This window comes from Serinus canaria, chromosome 6, assembly GCF_022539315.1.
Source record: "Serinus canaria isolate serCan28SL12 chromosome 6, serCan2020, whole genome shotgun sequence".
Classification (NCBI taxonomy): Eukaryota; Metazoa; Chordata; class Aves; order Passeriformes; family Fringillidae; genus Serinus; species Serinus canaria.
This window is the reverse complement of record NC_066320.1, coordinates 3,685,881-3,705,849: the sequence shown is the minus strand read 5'-3', so window position 1 is coordinate 3,705,849 and position 19,969 is coordinate 3,685,881. Positions and strand designations below refer to the sequence as shown.

The 19,969-nt window shown below is 50.1% G+C and overlaps 1 protein-coding gene across 2 annotated transcripts; it reads right to left on the bottom strand.

Annotated features, from left to right (window-relative positions):
* Positions 1-1,177: 1,177 nt before the first annotated feature.
* LOC103814224 (putative neutral ceramidase C) lies at positions 1,178-17,321 on the bottom strand. Of its 2 annotated transcripts, none has more exons than XM_030241229.2 (20): positions 17,148-17,321; positions 15,718-15,783; positions 14,653-14,802; positions 13,430-13,606; positions 12,980-13,107; positions 12,506-12,583; positions 11,926-12,046; positions 11,178-11,303; positions 10,802-10,888; positions 8,803-8,907; positions 8,583-8,664; positions 8,158-8,273; positions 7,028-7,122; positions 6,254-6,293; positions 5,336-5,431; positions 4,770-4,865; positions 4,030-4,179; positions 3,212-3,271; positions 2,379-2,467; positions 1,178-1,524 (listed from the first exon to the last, which is right to left on the bottom strand). In XM_030241229.2, the coding sequence occupies exons 1-20, from the start codon at positions 17,319-17,321 to the stop codon at positions 1,335-1,337; spliced, it is 2,226 nt and encodes a 741-aa protein (XP_030097089.2). In that variant the 3' UTR covers positions 1,178-1,334. The 2 variants fall into 2 exon arrangements, with proteins under 2 accessions (XP_030097089.2, XP_030097090.2); XM_030241230.2 differs by having other exon boundaries at positions 15,718-15,806; positions 17,195-17,321.
* Between the last annotated feature and the right edge of the window lie 2,648 nt (positions 17,322-19,969).

Sequence of the window (19,969 nt, the reverse complement as noted above, 5' to 3'; positions counted from 1 at the left end):
TTTCAGCACTCCCTCTCCCCTGCCTCCTAAAAACTCTTTTAGGGTCAGATGTTCATGGTTTAGAGGGTAGATATTTTAATGTGCAACTCAGCTTGGCTTAAACATGTGGGAAAAAAAATAAACTCTATTGAACAAAACCCCTGCTGTTAGTGGGGTGGCTGGGGGGGTTATTAGGACAGGACATCAGGAGCATCTCCAGGGATTTGATTCCCAGTGATGTTCTTTCAAAGCTCTCTCTTTTTCCTGACTCAGTATTGCAACTGCTTTGAGCTCCTCCGGATGGGGATCTCTGAGACTGACTGCAGCTGCTTGGAAATGAATAATTCATCCTCTCCTGCTGATTTTAAAGAGAGGCAAAATTATCTGATTGATGATTCTCTGAAGAATTAAGGAGATTGCATACAAAATTGGTAGACATTATTGGAGCTTATTAAACATTTACAGTTGTTTTGCTGTCAGGCCCTACAAGAATCCTAAACCCAGACCTGAAATACGTTTTCTTCTCCCTGTGGCCCCTGATTCTACCACTTACAGAGGGCAGAGCAGATTTAGGGACTGTGGAGCTGTCCCCACCCATGAGAGTGCTGGTGCGAGGCAGCTGAGGAGGGACCTGCCACCAACACTGGGTCAGGGTGGTCATGGCTTTGTCCAGGCAGCTCTGAAACCCTCCTAGGAAGATCCTCTACATTTCTGTGGTGAATTTTTTGTGGTGAAACCCTTTTAGCCAACAGGCTTGGGCACTGTCCTTGTACCCTGCAATGGTATTTTCATTCTGTGCTTGGATGAACTCTTGTGTGGGTCAGAGAGGAACCATGAACCCTTCTGGTGACCCACCCACCTGTAGGTGACTCTGGGTGGTCTGCTGGCCTTGGGTCCTTCCTGATGCTCCAGCAAAGCAGGCTGGGGTCTCTTCAGGGCAGCCTCACCCACAGCTTTAACTCACAAATTCAGTTCTTTCTGATTTCCATCTAATTCCCTCCAGGAGAGCCTATTCACCATCAATAGGCACAGGTTTAATGACTAAAGAAGAATTTCCATCATCATTACAATAAGAATCAGCTGACACCTGGCCTGGCCAGGACAGAAACCACTTGACTGAGGACACATGAGGAGACTCAGCTGCAAGGAAAAGCCAATACTTCCCAGAAACTCGACTTTTGTACATCAAATGACAACCAGCAGCACCCAAGGGGCAGCAGTGACAAAAAAAAACCCTCCAAGAACATCCTGGAATCACCTGGAGTTGGAGAGCACCGACAAGAACCATCCATGTCCAACCCCTGCACAGCCCAGACACCAAATCTCCTGCCCATTCCTTTAGGGAAGGGGGTCACCTATGGAGCTGTGATTTGAAAAGCTGAGGATGAGCCCTCAAAGGGGACAGAGATGACACGAAAAAGGGTCACCCTCTTCTTGTAGTGCCCGAAGTAGCGGAGCCGGTACACGCCGGGCTCCGTGCCAGCCGGGATGTGCCACTCAATGGTCACGTTGCTCTGGCCACGGGAGCCTTTGCTCCAGTAAAACCTGGAAAACAGGCCCAAAACTGCAGTCAGCAAGGAAATCCACCTTTCATCAGAGCTCACTGCGTGCCATGAGATAAAATAGACTTCCCTGGAGTGTCTTCAAGTCCTCACTGTGCAGGGGCAGAGCTAAACTGAGAGGGTGGATATTCACTTAAATCACAAAATCTGTAATTATTGAGCTCAGAACTTTTGGCACCCATTTCCACATCAAAAGCTCATTATCTTTTACAGACTCCTCGTGCAAAAACCTTTCTGTTCAACCCCCAAAACTCTACAGAGAATGCTCAACCTCAAAACCCCACACATCATCTGGACACGAGGGATTTTTCAGCTGGCTTTGAGGGAGCCCTTCTTGGGAAGCTGATGAGGATTCACCCACAGCTCTGAAAGGTGTCACCAGCCTTGCTGCTTTGTGGATATGTCTCCAGAAAGCTGACAATCTCCAGCCTTCACTTTTCTTCCTTCCAAGCTTTTAAAAATTGCTGTCAGTTTGTTCTGCACAGCACATCTGGCCAGTTTTCCCTGTGAGTCTCTCCTGTTTTCTCCTTGGCATCTTATTCATCCCCACAGTGTGCCAGAGGGATGGATATAGGCTAGGAGCAAGCTGGACTATAAACCTTCTGTAATTCCTTCCCTCCCTTCTCCCTTTCCCAAATTTTCAAGCCTCCATTCCAGACTCTGGAGCCAAGGGGAACACCAGTTTTGCCAAATTAACCTCCCAAATATCATCTGGAGGGCATCACCTGCAGGGCCAAGACTAACCTGGGGTTGGGAGCTCTGGAATGAAGCCCTTCAGGTTAGACTGGAATGACTCCCTGGATTCTGTGGGACAGGGAAATTGCTCAGGGCACCCACCTGGTGTCCCAGGAGGCATCATTCAGCACCACACGCCAGCTGCTGGAAATGTTGGAGTATCTCTCCACTGTCAGGAAGTTATGCTCAGTCTGGAATAAAACCACCAGAGTTAGGCAGACACTGAAGGGACAGGCAGATTCCCACCTCCTGTGGCACCTCAAACTGGATAGGGACTCTGCTTCTTCGTGCTTTACTGGCTAATGTGGGAATTGCTGTTATATTTTACTGCCAAAGCACAAATTTAAGCTGATGAATGATGCAAAGAACTTTTCTGAGGGAAGAGAATAGGCAGTCACAATGTCCATGCAAGGTAAGTGATGGAATGAATTAAGTTCTTTTCTGATTTCTTTTGTTTAGTTAAAATAAAGCAGCAGGGTGGTAGGATGGAAATTAGGGACCAGGTTTGCCCTGGATACCAGCCTGGCCTAACACACACCTTCAATAATATAAAGAGATCATAAACAGCCCAAATTCACTTCATTGCCCCAAAAGCTTTCTGGTGGTGTGACTTCCCAAAGCACAGCATTCCCATCTTCCCCTGGTCTCCCAGCAAAGAAAAAATCCTACCCCAATATCCATTAACCCCAAACACCCCAGTTCCAGCATCATTCCATCAATCCCAAACACCCCAGTTCCAGCATCATTCCATCAGTCCCAAACACCCCAGTTCCAGCATCATTCCATCAGTCCCAAACACCCCAGTTCCAGCATCATTCCATCAATCCCAAACGCCCCAGTTCCAGCATCATTCCATCAATCCCAAACGCCCCAGTTCCAGCATCATTCCATCAGTCCCAAACACCCCAGTTCCAGCATCATTCCATCACATTTACCGCGTTCTCTGCAGAGTTCCTGGGGTTTGCACCCACAAAAGTCACTTCAGCCACTTCTCTCTGGGAGGGAAATTAAGATTTGTGTTAAACCCTGAGCAGCACATTCACAGCATCCTTTGAAGAGACCATTTGAGGTATTTAAGGGTGGGTTGGTTTTGTGGTGTTTTATTGTGCTTAGTTTGTTGTTGCTGTTGTTTTAAATTGTTCATAATTTCTCTTGTTGCAGCAGCAGTGGGCAATCTGTGCTTTGAACTGCTGCTCTGGGCCTTTCCATTCCACTTGTCCTTTGTGCTGGATAAGTTCCACCACTGCACATTAAAAAGGGAGGAAATAAGGGGGATTTTTCAGAATGCCTCCCTGCCTTACTGCAGGGCGTAAGGAGACAGCAAGGAGGTGAAACTCTTGCTCTGAACATCTTATCTAAAAGCTGAGCATTAAAAACAGAACGATTTCTGACATTTTGATTTCATTCCATTTACATTCCAGCAGAGGCATCAAAGGTGACCTGATTGCTGCTGGTAAAAAATCCCTGTAAAATATTTGCCTACTTAATCAACTGCTATTTTGATTTGAAGCAGAAGGGGAAATCTGCTTTGTGCTGAATGAGGGGCTTTTATTTCCCCCTGTATCCACCCATTTTATTCCCATTCAGCACCATGGCATGGAAATGCTCTGTCCCTGCCTCCCCAGCCGTGCCCACCAGAGAGACGAGACCTGTTTGGTCTGAGGGCACCACAACTCACAGCCTTGTGGGGTGAGAGGCAAGAATTTAAAGGCAATTTCTCCAGCAGGTTTTGGGGCTTCCCATAAGCTCTCACCTCTCGATACTCTTGTCTCACTTCTTCCAGCACATCCCCAAAGGTTTTATTGGCCGGCGCGCTCTCGGCGCTCAGAGAAGGCAGCAGGGTCAGGCTGGTTACGTTGAAAAAGGGGGGCTCTGGACCAGGGGACAGCTCCTGAGTGCCATTCTGGGAGAGGGAAGATGTGCTTGTTAAACATCCACATGGACAGATAGGATTCCCTGAGGAACCACAGCTCTGCCTCCCAGCCTCTGCTGGCACAGATCGTAGGAATAATAAAGTGAGCGTGAAAGCAAAGCAGAGGATCTCCAGCTGTGCTCTGCCTGCAGGAGCAATCCCTGCAGGACACCTGCTGCCCTGTTGCTGGGGTCTCCTAAACCCAGCCCCAGAACTTCCCAGGATATTCCTGCCCACTGCTCCTGCCCATTCACATGGTCACAGTGGTGATGGGCACCACCAGGCACACCAAAAACGCAGCAGATTAATTTTCCTTTTGGTAGAAAAGCAGCAACTTCAGGCCATGCTGAAAGTATAGAAGAACTGATTTCCTACACTTTGAGCTGCAAAGCCCCCAGAATTTCTCAAGTGGTGTCAGAGCCCCATTACAGGAATTACTTTCACACCATTTCTCAAGGTGGATTCTGAAGAGAGGGCACAGCAGTGGGGTGGCCTCGGTGAGGATCAGCCACCTCCACTGATTTAAGATTTAAGACTGAGGTGTCCCCAGCAGCCTGTGGCATGTAGGAAATGCTGCTTACCAGAGCAATAGCCTTGGCCAGGCCCCTGTACAGCTGGATGTAAGCAGAAAGGGTGTGTGGCCCATAAATAGTCGAGGCAGCCTCGTATCGTTGAAGCTGGAAAGGACAAATTCAGGAGAGGAGAGTTGGGAGGGCTCTGAGTGGTTTGCACATCTCATCCCAGCCAGCTCAAGATCAGCAGTGGGTTATTTATTCCCTTTCTGATAAGGAGACAGCCCCAACGACCTGCCAAAGCATTTCTGCTCCAATTTCAGGTTACTCCTCATTCTCCAACCAGCTGCAAACAGGGAGGGCCTGTTTGCTCTTCCAGTTTTTACCCTCTTTGCTCTTCCAATTAGCACAGTTTTTACCCTCTTTTAAAGGCTTATGATGCAAGTTGCCACCCCCTCCAACTTTTTGGGGTGGGATTCTTCCAACTCCAGTTCTTCCAGCCTTCCCTCCCAGTTCTCCTCCGTTTTTGAGGCAGAGGAGAAGAACTCTAAGCACACATCATTTCACATGAATGATTAGCCCCCGGAGGCAAAAGGTGAACTCAGACAGACTCAATCACCAGTTTTAACATTTACCTGGTATTCCTCATAGGTGGTGATGTAGTGGGTGTAGACATTGCACAGACCTGCAATCACAACGTTCATCCCTGGTGCCCCATGGGAATCAAATTCCTAAGGAAGGAAATAAAACCTTTACCTTGAAACAACTTCTTAATGCACAACTATGCTGTTATTTTTATTGTTGCTATTATGATTATATCAATATTTTGTTATTATGTTAGTTGGTATTATTATTATTATTATTATTATTATTATTATTATTATTATTATTATCATCATCATCATCATCATCATCCAGGACAGAATACACAGTTATGGTGGGAAGGGGGCTGGATGCCCAGGAATGCAAACCTACAAGTGCAATTTGCCTTTTTTAAGGTCACCTCTTCACTCCCCAAAGAAAAAGAGGACAAATGACCTCACATTCCAGTAAATCTAGAGGGGTTTTTTTGGGAAGCTGATGTCTGTAACACTCTTAAAAAATCAGGGATATAAGTATGAGAAAGGCCCAGTGAATTGGGATTTTATTTAGGCTGCAGCCAGGATGTGTCAATCAAATTGAAAAAATACTTTTGCCTTTTTTTTTATTTTTTCCCTGCAGTTGTTCTCATGTTGCAGAATTCTGGTAGGGATTAAGGAGCTGAACCCCTCCATCCCAGAGCCAAACTCCTGCTGGCATCAGTTGTGCCTGGATCCCTGTGGAATTGGCTTAATGGACTGAAACCCGATCAGTTGGTGTTTTGGGGAGGATATTCATTTCTCCTGCCTGTCAGGAAGCAGATGGAAAATCTGTCTGAAGAAAATGGGAGAAGGAAACATCTGTGGGACATGAGCCCCATGAGCCCAGCTGGGAGGAGAGGAGGGAAAACCCAGGAGGCTCAGGGGAAGGGAAGTTCCAGATGTGCTGCACTCGGGGGAACCTCAGCAACTCACCCTTTGAACAGCCTCCCTCAGCCTGCGTCCAGACATGGTCCTGGGGCATGGAGGGAACAAAGTCAGGCTCCAGAATCATGGAATCCCAGAATTATTTTAGGCTGGAAAACCCCTGCCAGCCCATGGAGTCCCAGCTGTGCCCAGTGCCCACCTTGTGCCCAGCCCAGAGCACTGAGTGCCACCTCCAGCCCTTCCTGGGACACCTCCAGGGATGGGCACTGCAAAGCTCCCTGGGCAGCCCCTGCCAAGGCCTGAGCACCCTTTCCATGCAGAAATTCCTGCTGCTGTCCAAGCTGAGCCTCCCCTGGCCCAGCCTGAGCCCCTTTCCCAGGCTCCAGCACTGCCCAACATCCCTTAAAAGCCTCTGTGCTCAAGTTCAACCAAAACACCTCAAAACATTTCACACCCATCACCACAGCCAGAGAGGGGCTGGAGGCACCCCAGGGCAGGGTAGAAATAAAGGTGCTAGAGATAAATCATGATCCCATTTAAATTTGCATCACTGCACCACCAACAGTCAGTGCAATTCATCCTTGTGGTGTTTGTGGTGCCAAAAACAGAACCAAAGTTAACAAATCCCTTTGGTTTCCTTGAAACTGCTTTTTGTTACAACCAAAATGATTCAGGACACTTGAGTGCATCTCAGTCATTCTCAGGGTGAGTCTGGGGATAATTTTGAGCCTACCCCCCTTTCTACCTGCAGGCAGGAGTGTTCTAGGAGGTCTGAGTGAAACCTGGCTGCAGTAAATGCTGCCAGAGCCAAGGAATACACACGTGAACTCCCCGGGCACAGCAAGGATTGCCAGGGACCCGATGGCAGCAATCTGCACATCCACGATGTCTGGGTGCCAGGGGTGGGGCCGGGTCATCTGAGGGGGAGGGAAAAGTGCATATAAACACCCTGGTTTAGTAGGGGAAAAAAAAAAAAATCATCTGAGGTGTTTTCCTTCCTACAGTCACCAGCCAGGCAGATGAATTTGGTTTGTGAATTTATTTGTAAATTAAATTTATTTGTGAAACACGTGAGAGGGTGCTTTACCTTCATATGATGTCTGACCATAAGAGTCACAAAAGGCACAAGTAAATACTATGGGTAAGGACAAAAAAAACCTAAATAAGGTGTTGCCAGAGGGGCAGCTTCAGGCAAAGTGGGTAAAGAAGGCCAGGGTAGCCCCTAGAAACCCCTCACCTGCATGGAAAAAGGATAGAATTTGGATTGATGAGGAGATGAAAAATCCCACTCCAGTGAGCCAGAAAAGGGTTTTTTTCTGAGGAGCAATTTGCTGGGGGCAAAAAAACATGAATGACAAAAGCTTGTGAAGCACATCAGAAGCAGGAGGGCTGCCAGAGCATCCCTAAAATGTGCTAAAGCCCTAAGAATAAAGTGTAATTTACTCTCAGTAACACCATCCTGCATGGAGGAGGAGGCTGGGAGGAGCTGGGGCCTCTTTTGGGGAGAGCTGAGGTGAGGAGCTGATTGAACACGAAGTGGCAGCAGGGAAGCTTTTAACGAGGCTGGTGAAAGGAATAACAATGAATTTCCTTACCCAGATGGCCTCGTTTAAGTGCTCTGAGAACCTTGGACATGATCCCTCTGCACAGCAGCTACGTTTGCCTCAGTGCCAGGGGAGCATCAGGTGGGAAAAGGGGCACCAATTTCCATTCAGAGTGGTAAGGCAGGGCTTGGGGAGAGCTCAGAAAATGCCAAGCCATGCCCTGAGCATGGGGATGGGCTGGGATCAGTGGAGCAGCAGCCCTGCAGAGCCCGTGTACCCTGTGCTCCCTCCTTGTTCTTCAGCAGCCATCACAAACACTGCCTGGAGCTGAACCCACGAGGGATTGGGATCTCTGATCCCAGCCCAGTGATCCCTGCACCCCCAGGGCACACACAGGCGTGTCCTTACCTCTCCTGTGTTGAAGAGGATGGGTTTGGGTTTGTGGCAAGCTTTGGTTTTGTTGGAGGGCTCTCCCAGCAGCTGGTCCCGGATTTGATCCCAAAAAGGATCCCCTTCCACTGAGCCTTGAGGGGGAAACACCTTTCAACTCTGCTCCTCAGCTGCCCCAGCAGCAATCAGACACTCCTCACTCCCAGGTAAGGAGGACAAATGAGCAGGACAGTCCCAAACCAGCTCTTTCTTCTCCCTATTCCCCAACCCATCCCCTTGCTCTCCCTTCCTCCAGGGCGTGGCCATATCCTTTTCCCAAATGGCCACAGACAAAGGGGGTTTCCTCCACCTTCCCAAAATCCATCCCTCTGGATGCTGTGAAGTGGCTGCAGGGCTGTCAGTCCATCTGGGGGATGCCCCACTGGGATCTGCCCCCAAATTACCTTGGGTGAAGTTGAAAGCCCCCACTCCGTCAATAGTCCCAGCAGCAAAGCTGTGCCCCAGGGCTGGCTTACAGGTTTGGACCTAAATCAGAAGGGGAGGAGGAAAGGGAAAAGAGACAAACCCCATTTTCCCTCACAGTGGCAGGTGCTGCTGCAGGGGAAAATGGGACAAACCCCATTTTCCCTGCTGGGGGAACAGGGGGTTTCCTGCTGCTCTCACCGTGTGCGTGGCGTTGAGCTCCACGGACACATCACTCATGTTCACCCACTGGTGGGCTGAGCTCAGGGGTCCTGTCACCTCCTGGGAGGCTTTTTCATACAGCTCCTAAGGGACACATGGGATGGAAAAAAATCCCTGTGGGACAAATGGTCAGGAGCAGCCAGATGGATATTTCCTCACGTTCATGTGTGGCCACATTTCTCTTCCCAGAGAAAAGCAAGGCACAATTCTTCCCAGGAATAGTTCTGGGATTCACATTCTCTGAACCTCAGAGAAAGAGAAAACAATTCTTATATCACCTGCTGTGCCTGTGCTGTGCTAAAGTAGAATGCAATGTGGAGAATGTTTCCCCAAAGTGATGGTGTTTTGTTTCCTTGGCCTGTCAGGTGTGTGTGTTGGGACTGTGGGCTGGCAGTGCAGTTGTGTGCAGAGCTGGGTGCTTGGCAGGTTCAGTTTAGATGCAATGTAATATAATATAGAATAATATAGTACAATCAAGTAATTAATTAGCCTGCTGATAAGATGGAGTCAGATCCATCATTCTCTCCCCCTGCAAATTCTATATTAATGCACAACTCTAATTCCAAAGTCCCTTTGTGTCACCCCCGAGCTCTCCCTGTCTCAGAGAGGGAGGACACTTCTCTTTTACAGCTGAAACATGCCCCTCTTTCAGCAGGATGGCAACTCCCTTCCCCCTGGTGGCATTCCTCACATCTTAGACCAAGCAGAAAAAGTGTTTGCTGTGAGGAAGAAGAAGTTTTGCTCTGCTCAGAAGGAGTTTTGCTCTACTCACTGCCCCAAAGTGCTGCAGGGATTTACTGCACTCCTAAGGTATTTACCCCACACACTCAGCCCCTCAGGGAATGGTTTTCCAGCCTCAGGTGGGTCCATGGGAAGGGTTGCCAGAAATGACACAGCTTTAGTGACATTCCTGGGAGGAGCTGAGGGCACAGACTTGGAAGGGCAGGAATCTGAGGTGCTAAAGACAGCAGCAGTGATTTTCCCCTGTGTCTGATGCACACACCAGCACTCTTGGACTGGGGACAGGGACACGCAGCCTGGAGTGACTGCAGGGCACAGCCTCTGCAGGGGTGACTAAAGGAAAAGCCACCACCAAGCCTCCTGCTCTCCCTCCTCTGCTGCAGTTCCTCCAAGCTCCTGTCCCTCAAATGCTGCCAAAATCTCTCCTTGCACTCCCTGCTCTCACATCACACAGGAGGGGAAGCAGCAAATTCAGTCCAGGGTGGCTTCAGGGCCCACAGGTGACAAAAGGGAGCCCTTAGGGCTGAGGAAGTTCAGGGCCAAGCAGAGCAAGGGGAGCATCCCCTGTGGGGGCTTCAGTCACACGTTTTACCTCCCTTTTGTGCCAGTTTGGGAATGTGATGCCAAACTGGCCCCCAAGGGGTGTGTGTAGTGGTGTCTCTGAGCTCTCCCAGGAGGATTTTTCCCATCATGATGCCTTTGAGATGAATGGCAGGGAGGGGGAGAGGATAAGAGGGGACATCCTCATCATGTCCCATTGAGGAATACTGAGATCAACGCCCCAAACCAGCATTTTCAAATGACAGCACCAGCAAGGATGTACCTAAATAAAAGCATGTGTTTTAAGTCTAAATTCATGTTAAAGTATGTTTTTAAGTCTGAATTCAGGTTTCTAATCAGATGTGTTCTACTTGAGGAAACTTTTCCCTACCATTAAGTTGTCCTAAGCCTAACAAATTCCAGGCTCTGAGGTCCTCTTGATTCCAGCAGACAGAGACATCACCAGCTGGTTGCAGAGCTCATTTACCCAATAAAAACAAAATCAAGGAACTTTAGGGTAATTCAAATCCACAAACATTCACCAAAGCAAGTACAAGATAGAATATGGAATGTAGGAGGTAGGATATGGAATATCCAGAGGGAAAGGATCCACAAGGCTCATCAAGTTGCTTAAATGAGGATGAATTCCTGTCCTAGCAGCACTCACACACACACACAGAGCAGAATAATCCCTTACCTTTGCTTTCAAGTAGATATTTTGCCCTATAATCCTGGTGCTCTCAAACATATCGCTCCCGGGCCCCTTGGCCATGCACATGGCTGCCTGTTGGGAAATTTGCGTGGTGATCAGTGACCATGGAGAGCATCTGGCACTGCCAGACTGTGGGAACTGAGGGCTTCTTGCAGGCCACATCAAAATTAGCCACGGGGTTACCACACTCAAGTGAAATTTGGGGTGAACCACCGGAAAATCGGGTGCGCGAGGGACAAAGCGCGGTTAATTCCTGGAAGTGGCACCTAGGATGGCCCAAAAAGAGGTGATTTTTCACTTTTTAGTGGCCTCCCCGTGCCCAGGGGTCAAGCAGAGGGGGGGACAGGTGGGACACACTCACCCCTCCGACGGGACAGGTGCTCTGGGGGTTGTCACACGACTCGCCCGTGTTGGCGCAGAAGGGGCCCCGCGTGTTGGGGGACACGTCTCCCAGGTTGGACGAGGCAAAGGCGGCCACAAAAGAGCCCTGCCAAGGCCACAGGAGCGTTGCAGTGCCTTGCAGGGAAAGCTGCAGCCCTCCCTGCAGCTGCTGTGCCCAACAAGCAGGACCCTGGATTATTCCCAAAGTCACTGGGAGCTCGGGGATGGGGGTCAGGCACATCCCAGGGGTAGGGCAGGAGGAGCAGGGGAGGATTGGATGCACACGGTGCCATGTCAGGGGGAGCTTCACACCACCTTGGTGTGCAGTGTTTCCTCCTCCCCCTCTTCCACCTCAGCTTCTCAGATGTTTATGGGTCACTGGAGCACCTTGCAGAGGATTTTTTTTCCTTCCAGGTGTTCACCATGACTGATTTATGGGGTGAGAACTACTGGAGCTGACTGCAGGGACAGCTCCCAGGTTGTTCAAGGCTTGAACACTTGCAGGGATTGGGCAACCACACAAACTCCCCAGATTTTAACCAAAATAAATGAGAGTTATTCCTCAAGGCTGAATAGCTGCCACTGATTACTAGCTTGGAAAGTCAAGAACACACCTTCCAATTTCCCTTCTGAAAAAGGAAATAAATCAAAGCATTCACCACAGTCCTTGTGTTCCTGTGTCCCACCTGACCCCTCCCTGGGTCCCCCATTCCTTTGGGTGCTCCCACCTCTCCAGGGAGCATTCCCTTGTTCTTCTCCTGCTCGAACAGGTAGGAGGCATAGCCCACGTTGTCACTGTTCACCAGGTGGTTGGAGTTGTTCATGCTCACCGGGTGCACGGCAAACCAGCTGAGTGAGGAGGGGTCAAAATCGAAATTAAAGTGAAACTTAAAAAGTGAAAGTGCTCTGTTCACTCCGTGCAGCAGCAATTGAGCTTTCAATCCTATTGAATTTCAATCCTATTGAATTTTCTTATTCCCAATTTGGGGGGACTTTCTTTGGGAGAACACACACAGAGACTGGTGGCACCTAGGGATCCTAAGAGGATTCCCATCCTGTCCCTTCCTAACCAGGAGGGCTCGTGGCTGTAACAAGAATTTGTCACTGTCATTATCAGGGCCACCAAAAGCTCCTTCAGACCTGAACTGACTCTTGCTGTAACCCATAAATTATATTTTGCAGGGATTTTATATTCAAAGGAACCAGGAGGAGTCAGTGAAGTGAAAAGGTGGGGAAAACAGAACATCTTCATTTCTACAAAAAATAAGGAAGGTATGGAGAAAAACCTGCTGCTCTGGTGGTCAGTACCTGATGAGGCCTAGCTCGTGTCCATCCTCATCTACCATCTTCAGCAGCACCATTTCTTTATCCGTGTTGGAGGAATACCTGGATGGGGACAAAGCAGGGAAATCCCATCAGAGTCAGGGCCGTGCTCTGATGCTCCGGCAGGTTAAATCCCCTCTGGGCTGAACAAGGATGTGAAAAGGTCTTTCCAGGTACCACCAGCACACAGCAAGGCCTTGGAGAAGCACCTGGAACCAGCTGGGAAGGTGAGGGAAGAGCTGTGGCTGTCCCTGTCCTCAGGCACCGCTCCCCCAGGGAATGGAGATAACACAAATTCATGCACCAAGGACAGCAGTTAATGCCCTCTGACTCTTTGTTTGTTAAATAAAGCACAAGGTCACATCTTTGACCAACTCCTCATGCTTGGAGAGGGCAATTACAGCTTTCAAGCCCTTTTCAAGCAGTTAATTTCTTTTCTCCTGCCTGGGGAGATCTTACCTTTTCCGCTCGGATGCCGGGTTGGCGAGGTAGGAGAAAGGGCTCCGGTTGATCTGGCTGTTTTCCACCGTGCCTCTGTTTATAAAGAGCCTTCCTCTCTTCATGTTCTCATGGGCAATATCTATGCTCTGCAAAGCAGCAAGACAGCGACTATCAGCCTGTAAGGCACGTGGGAGATTAATCTGGAAAAACTCTTTCTTTCCCTCCTCATCCATCCCCGACCCTTTCTTGGAATTTGGGGGTGCTTGTTCAGGATTTTTCCCTCAACTCAGCTAAAATTTTCAAAAATTACATTTTTAAACCACCAACAGCTGTCTCTGAAGAAAGGGTCCAAAGCTCCTGCTTTTTGAGCTGCCAACAAGCAAGCCCTCCCGAGAGCAGGCTGTGCCACCCCAAACCCCACAGCCAGAGCTGTGCGGGCACCAGCGCTGGGAGCTGGGCGGCACCGACCTTCACGATGCCGTTCACGATGGAGCTGAGGGCTGGCTGGACCAGCCCCTTGCTGGTGATCCAGAACAGGGTGTACTGGAAGTAGCCTGCAGGCCCTGAGTGCGTGTGGGTGCCGCTGAGGATGACGTTGTCCTGCCGGTACAGCTCGCCGTACTTGCTCCGCAGCTGCTTCAGCACCTGAGGGGGATGAGGTGCTCCTAAAAACCCCTTCTCCTGCCCAAAAAAACCCCATCCATCCATCCATCCATCCATCCATCCATCCATCCATCCATCCATCCATCCATCCATCCATCCATCCATCCATCCATCCATCCATCCATCCCTCTCCTCACCCTTCTCCTCCTGCCTGGCACAAGCAGCTGTTGGCTTGGCAGGAGGCTGAAAACAGGAATATCTGGTGAAAGACCTTTGTATCCAACCCAAAGCGCATCCCAGATCATCCCAGGAGGATCCACAGTCCTCCAGCACCTCCCTCTCATTGTCACTGCTTTGTGATGAAGGGATGGGACTATTTTGGGGCTGAGACCCATTTATTGCTCAGATAAACATCAGTCTCAGGGGCTGTGAGATTTTAGAGGAGCAAGCATTCAGCCACAGCTCAGAGCAGTCACAAGTTCTTTGTTACAAGGCAATATAGAACTTTCTAAACCAATGGATAGATGCCACAAGGTTCATTTTGCTTTTCTAACCTACCACCTTTACTTCACTGTGGATACTTTTGCCCAATGGGCTTCCTCACACTTATATGCTTCTATTACAACTTCTAAACTCTTGGCCCACTCTACACAACCACACCCCTACATTACAAACCCTTCACCATGTTATCAGTGCAGTTTTCTACATTACAAACCCTTCACCATCTCACCAATGCAGTTTCTCACTTAAGGCACATTCTTACAACTACAGAAACACAGGTTTATGGGTTTTCTGCTTAATGTCTGCATGTTTTATTTTTACATCAATCCAAGCTCCTCCCAAGGCTGCAGATCAAACCCTTCAGTGCCTGTGGAAGTTTCTGGTTTTCTCATTCACATCCCTCTGCTGCATTAGAGGCACCATGATAATTTAGCTGTGATTCCAATGAACTCCTGGCCATCCTCCCCCTGACAGAAGAGCGAGCAAAGCCCAGCCTCCTTTGCTGCGGGGCCCAAAGCAGAGACACAGCCCCAGCCCAAGGGGATCCCAGAGGATTCTCCCAGCCCTGCTGTGCAGCCCCTCTGTACCTCCAGCCTCACTCTCTGGGACACCATGCCGATGTCGGCGCTGACGAAGACGACGCGTCGGGAGCCCTGGGGCTCTGCCACAATGAAGGCTCGGCTGTAGAGGCGGGAGAGGAGCCCCCCGCCCACCTGGTCGGGGTTGGCATAGCCCATCTGCAAGAGAGGAGCTCTCTTGGGATTTCTGCTGCTCACAGACACTCTGAGATACGTACACATCTCTTTTCCCAGTGGTCGAAAGAGTCAGAGCTCTTCTGTTCTCGCTCTCAAGGCTGTTCGTTGTTTCTTATCTATAAAATTCTTTCTCTGGCCTGCTGAGGTCTGTCCAGCAGGTCAGACAGAGGCACTCTGACCACCTCAGGGCAGTGCTATCTTCTTACACTAAAAACTACCTGTGCAATATTTACCATAACTCCCCAATACCCATCACCTGTGTTAGACAGTGAGTTCCTTCCTTAAACCAATCCAAAAGTGCCACCATCACCCAGAAGATGGAGGTTAGGAAGAAGAAAGAAGGACAGAGCACACCCAAATCCCTCCATCTTGGGACCCTGATCCCCCATTCTAAAAACCCCAAAAATCTGTTTTTCACCCCATGACAAACTATTATTCTACTTAAACTCTCCTGACTTGTAATTCTTCATATAAAGGTGGTGATTTGCTCCATGGGTCAAAATCAAAGTCCCAGGTGCCTTGGGCTCTGTGCCAAGGTCTCTGAGCCCCCTGGCAGGGGCTGGAGCCATCCAGAGGGATGTCCTGAGTTCTGACAGAGCTCCACCATAAATATTGAGCCATTTATTCCCCTGCTTTTCCTGAGCAGATTTCCCCAGGGGTCATTCAACAACTCTGAGCTGCAGCTCTGTCTTGCCCCTCATTCCATGGAATGGTTGGGCTTGGAAGGAGCCTTAAAGCCCATCCAACCTCCCACCAGCCCACGTTGCTCCAAACCCCAAGGAAATTTGCACATTTGGCAAGGCAGAGGCTCTAAACTCGAAATCCTGCCCCAAAAACACTCACAAAGGAGGAACAATCAGTATTTCAGCCACGCCATGAGGAATTCCCCCAACTCACCAGAGGCACCTGTGCCACAGGGCCCGTGCAGTCAGCCCTGCCAACACCCACCAAGTACTTTGCCTCCTCTGCTGTGTCGTTGGTGCAATCTGCAAGAGCAAGTGGCAGATCAGGGGACACACCAGGGAGCAGAACTGGGGACAAGAGAGGCCAAAAGGCTCTGGCTGAGTGCTCTGAGGGGATTTCCAGCGAGCTCCCCACGTGCAGAGGCAGTGAAAGCTTCTGGGGTGGCAAAGCAGGCATGAAGAACCACCCAGGGAGCCCCCAGAGGGTCACTGGGCAGTGTCAGTGGGTGGTGGTGCACAGCCAGGGGGAACCAGCCCAGCATTCCCAGTTAAACCCTCCCAGCCCACCAGTACCACACAGGAGCCAAGTGCTGTTTGACACATCCAATTCAGCTCAGCTGTGGTAAGAAAAGGGATGGTGTGGCAGGAGCCGTTGGGAAAGGACTAGGGCAGAGAGAAGGGCACATCCAACACACCCTGTGTCCAGGGATGGTGCCCTGGTCTTCCCCAAAAAAACACAGCAGAGCCAGCTGAAGCTCAGAGCTGGGAAAAGCAGCTCTGAGCAGTGATTTCCAGGCAAATGGTGAGGGAAAATTTCTCCCAAAGGAGGTCACATATCACCCCAACCAACAGGAAGGTGCAAAAATCCTTCCAGGATGGGCAAACCCGTGGAAGAAAAGCCACGGATGGCTATCCCATCATAATCAATCAGAAAGGTTATCTGCATCTCAGGAAATCCCAGAGCCACAAATCACTGCAGGCTGAGATAGCACTGTGGGAAAATATGAAATATTTCTGTGTGCTTGCCCTGTTCCCACAGCCCTCCCCAGGCAGCTGCTTTGGGATCAGGGGATGCTCCATCTTCCCAGCCTGGCCTTTCCTGGGCTGTCACTTGAAACACAGGAGAAGGGAAACTCCCACTGGCCACAGACTGATGCCCTTTCTGTCATTTAAAATGACACCAGCCAACCGAGCCACCCCTTTAGAAACACCCTTCCTCCTCCTCCTCCTCCCCCAGGAGCTCTGACAAAGAGGAGAATCACTTGTGCAAAGCCTAAAAAGGTGAAGTTTTGAGTCCCAGATGTGAACTACATCCAATGTGAGACCAAAACCCAGGAGCTGGAAGGTCCCAGTGGTGAGATGCTGAGCCCAGCCCCTGACACCCTCACACCCTGTGCCTGGGATGGGTTTGGAGGCACCACTGGGCTGTGATGGGGTTGGTCAAATCCTGGGAGTGAGGGGCTCTCAGCAGGCACAGAGAGGGAAGGGAGGATGGAAGGAAGGGATGGATCCCTGCAGCCAATCTCAGCCCACCCCTGGGGCTGTGCTTGGGTGGAAAGACCACGTGCAGAGCTGGTGGTGACAGCTCAGCAGTGACCTGGAGACTTCCACCTGCGCCCCTCTGATCTCAATCCTGCCCTGGGCACCCCCTGGAGCAGAGGGCTTGGAGGGGCTGGGGTAGCTCCACTTGCCATGGGTGTTTTTGGTGAGGAAGTGCAGGACCAGGAGCGCCACGGTGAGGGAGATCATCAGCACCAGGCACACGATCAGGATCACCTCCAGCCGGGAGAAGGAGCACCTGGACCTCTTTCCAGGCATGGTGGGGCCACTGTGGGAGCAGAAAGGAGCCCCTGGCACACCCCAGCCAGAGCTCACATCCCACCCTCAGAGAGCTCTTGGTGGTTGTGGTGTTGTGGGTCCCCAGGACGAGGTGAGAGGTGAGAATTGACTCCAAGTTCTCAGAAGGTTGATTTATTATTTGATGATATTATAGTATATTAAAATAAATTATAAACTAAAACTATACCGAATAAAGAGAAAGGAGACAGGAAAATAATGATAATAAAAACTCATGACAGGCCAGAGAGTCTGACACAGCTGGACTGGGATTGGCCATTAATTAAAACAATTCACCTGGAACCAATCAAAGATGCCCCTGTTGGTAAGCAACCTGCAAACCACATTCCAAGCAATCAGATAATTATTGTTTACATTTCTCTTCTCAGGGTTTCTTCTCAGGAGAAAAATCCTGGTGAAGGGATTTATCAGAAAATATCATGGTGACAGTTTGTGTCCTCCAGCACAGACAAGGATGGGAAGGGGAGATTTACATTTCAGCCTATGACAAAAATGTGTCTCCTGCTGGCAGCAATCACCCCCTGACACCAGGCCTGACAGGACAAATTCCCAGCCCTGTGCTTCCCAAGACACCTTGCTCACCCTTCTGAAGGGATCTGGGAACAAAGCCCACAATATTCCACCAGGAGCTGTGTTCTCTGAGTGGCTGCAGGAGATGCTGAAGCTCAGAGCACTGCAGAAGATAGCACTGTCACCATAACAAACATCAATTTAGGAATCTCAGCTTCAAGGTCCCTCCCAACCCACCCCAGTCTGTGATTATTCTGTGATTAGAGGAGGAAGAATGAGACAGAGAATCTGATTTTCCTGGCTGCAACATTTGCCAGCTCTGGTGAAGCTCCTGCCTGCAGGCTATTCCTCACAGGGAATGTGCCCTGGGAAGAATAAACCCTCAGGAAACAGCTACTGGAGTGAGCACTTCTGCTCCTGAAAAGGTTGCAGTGAGAAATGACACCAGCAGAGAGCCAAGTGGTCACTCAGACCTGCTCCAGGTGACCTCTCTTATCAGCTTCTTCTGCTACAGCACCCGTGGCCAGGGCTGAATTTCACAGAGCAAATATTTTAGTGACAACAAATCTAAAGTCACAGGTTTCCTTCCTGCCCTCCCTGTTCCCTGAGCTGTCCAGAGTTATCCCAGCCCATCAGCATCACACACACTCACCCTGCTCACCACCCCCCTGATCAAACTGCCCCAAAACCACTGGAAGGTGCAAACCCCCATCCTAGGGGATCCCAGGGGAATTTCCTTACCTGAGTTCCCTGGCCTGCTCCAGCAGCTCCCAGCTCCAGGCTGGAAAGCTCAGGTGGAAAATTCTTGCTGAGTAACCCCGTGAGTCAAGAGTGGCACAAGATAAGGAGAAACCAATCAATAATTGGAATCCCACAAGGAGGTGATGGAAGGTTTTTCCCTGGTGTGTTTCTGCTGAGCTGCTGACAGCATCTCCCTCTCGCAAAGTAACCTTCCCACGACTGCTCTGCTGCTCAAGGAATTTGGGAATTTATTTTTTTTTTTAATCTCTGCCTCATCACAGCTTGGTCCAGCCTGTGGGATGGTGGCTGGATGTGACTCCTGGTTCTCATGGAAGCTCAGTGCTCTGGGTTTCCATCCTCTACCAGAAGAGCTTGGAGACTCCTTTGTATTTTAAGTGTGAAATACTTTTTATTAATGCATTTCTATTTAGCCAAAACCTTATTTGTTAAAACCCAGCCTTTTTTTTTCCCCACCTGTTTCAAGTCCCAGCTAGGCCTGGATAAATTCTCCAGCTGCTCAAATAGCTTTATCCAAAGGCTTTTGGCACTTTGCTCCTCCCCAAAGGGACAGGACCCATCACAGGACCCTCAGATGTTGGCAGGGAAGATCCAAGCAGCCACAGCCCTTTCTCCTCCTGCACTGTGGTGGGGATTAAAAGCTGGGAGCACCTCTGGGGTTTGCCTCCCCTCTGAGGGAAGGGAAAAGAGTTCCCATCCCCTTTCCCTTGGTGCATCCCTGCTCCAAGGGTTAACATTCCAGGAACGGCTGCGTCAGAGCCTCAAGGTCACGTTCAGCTCTGCCCTTTGGCTCCAGTGGTTTTTGGACTGGATTTCCTGATACCTTATCTCCTGGCTGCAATCCCCAAGGAACCTGCAGGGCCTGGAAACAGCCCTGTGGGCTGGCAGACCTCCCTGGACACTGCAGTGCTCCTGGGAATGCTCGGGTCCCAAAGCCTTGGGGGCAGCTGGAGGGGACAGACACAACCATGGAGCAGCTGCTCTGCTGGCATGGGAGAGCTGCTGGCACAGGGGTGAGCCAGGATCAGGCTGGGAAAGGACAAGAGCTCTGCCTGCAGGGGATCTAGAACTGCTGGAGCATCAGAAGCTGATCAGGGATTGAGTTTTAAGGAATTCTTCTTGTGATGGAGAGTCCTGCCAGCCACAAAATGCAAACAGCTGAGGAGAAGTGGCTCTGTGACCACCTGTGGCTTCAGGTGGAGGAGGGAAAGGGGGACTGGTGACAGCTCAAACACACCCTGGGGAATATTTCAGGTTGTTTTCCTGTTGAGGTTCTGGGCACTCACAGCTCCCCACCTCTCCTGGGTGATGGGGCTGTGCCCAGGCCCAGCACTGCAGGA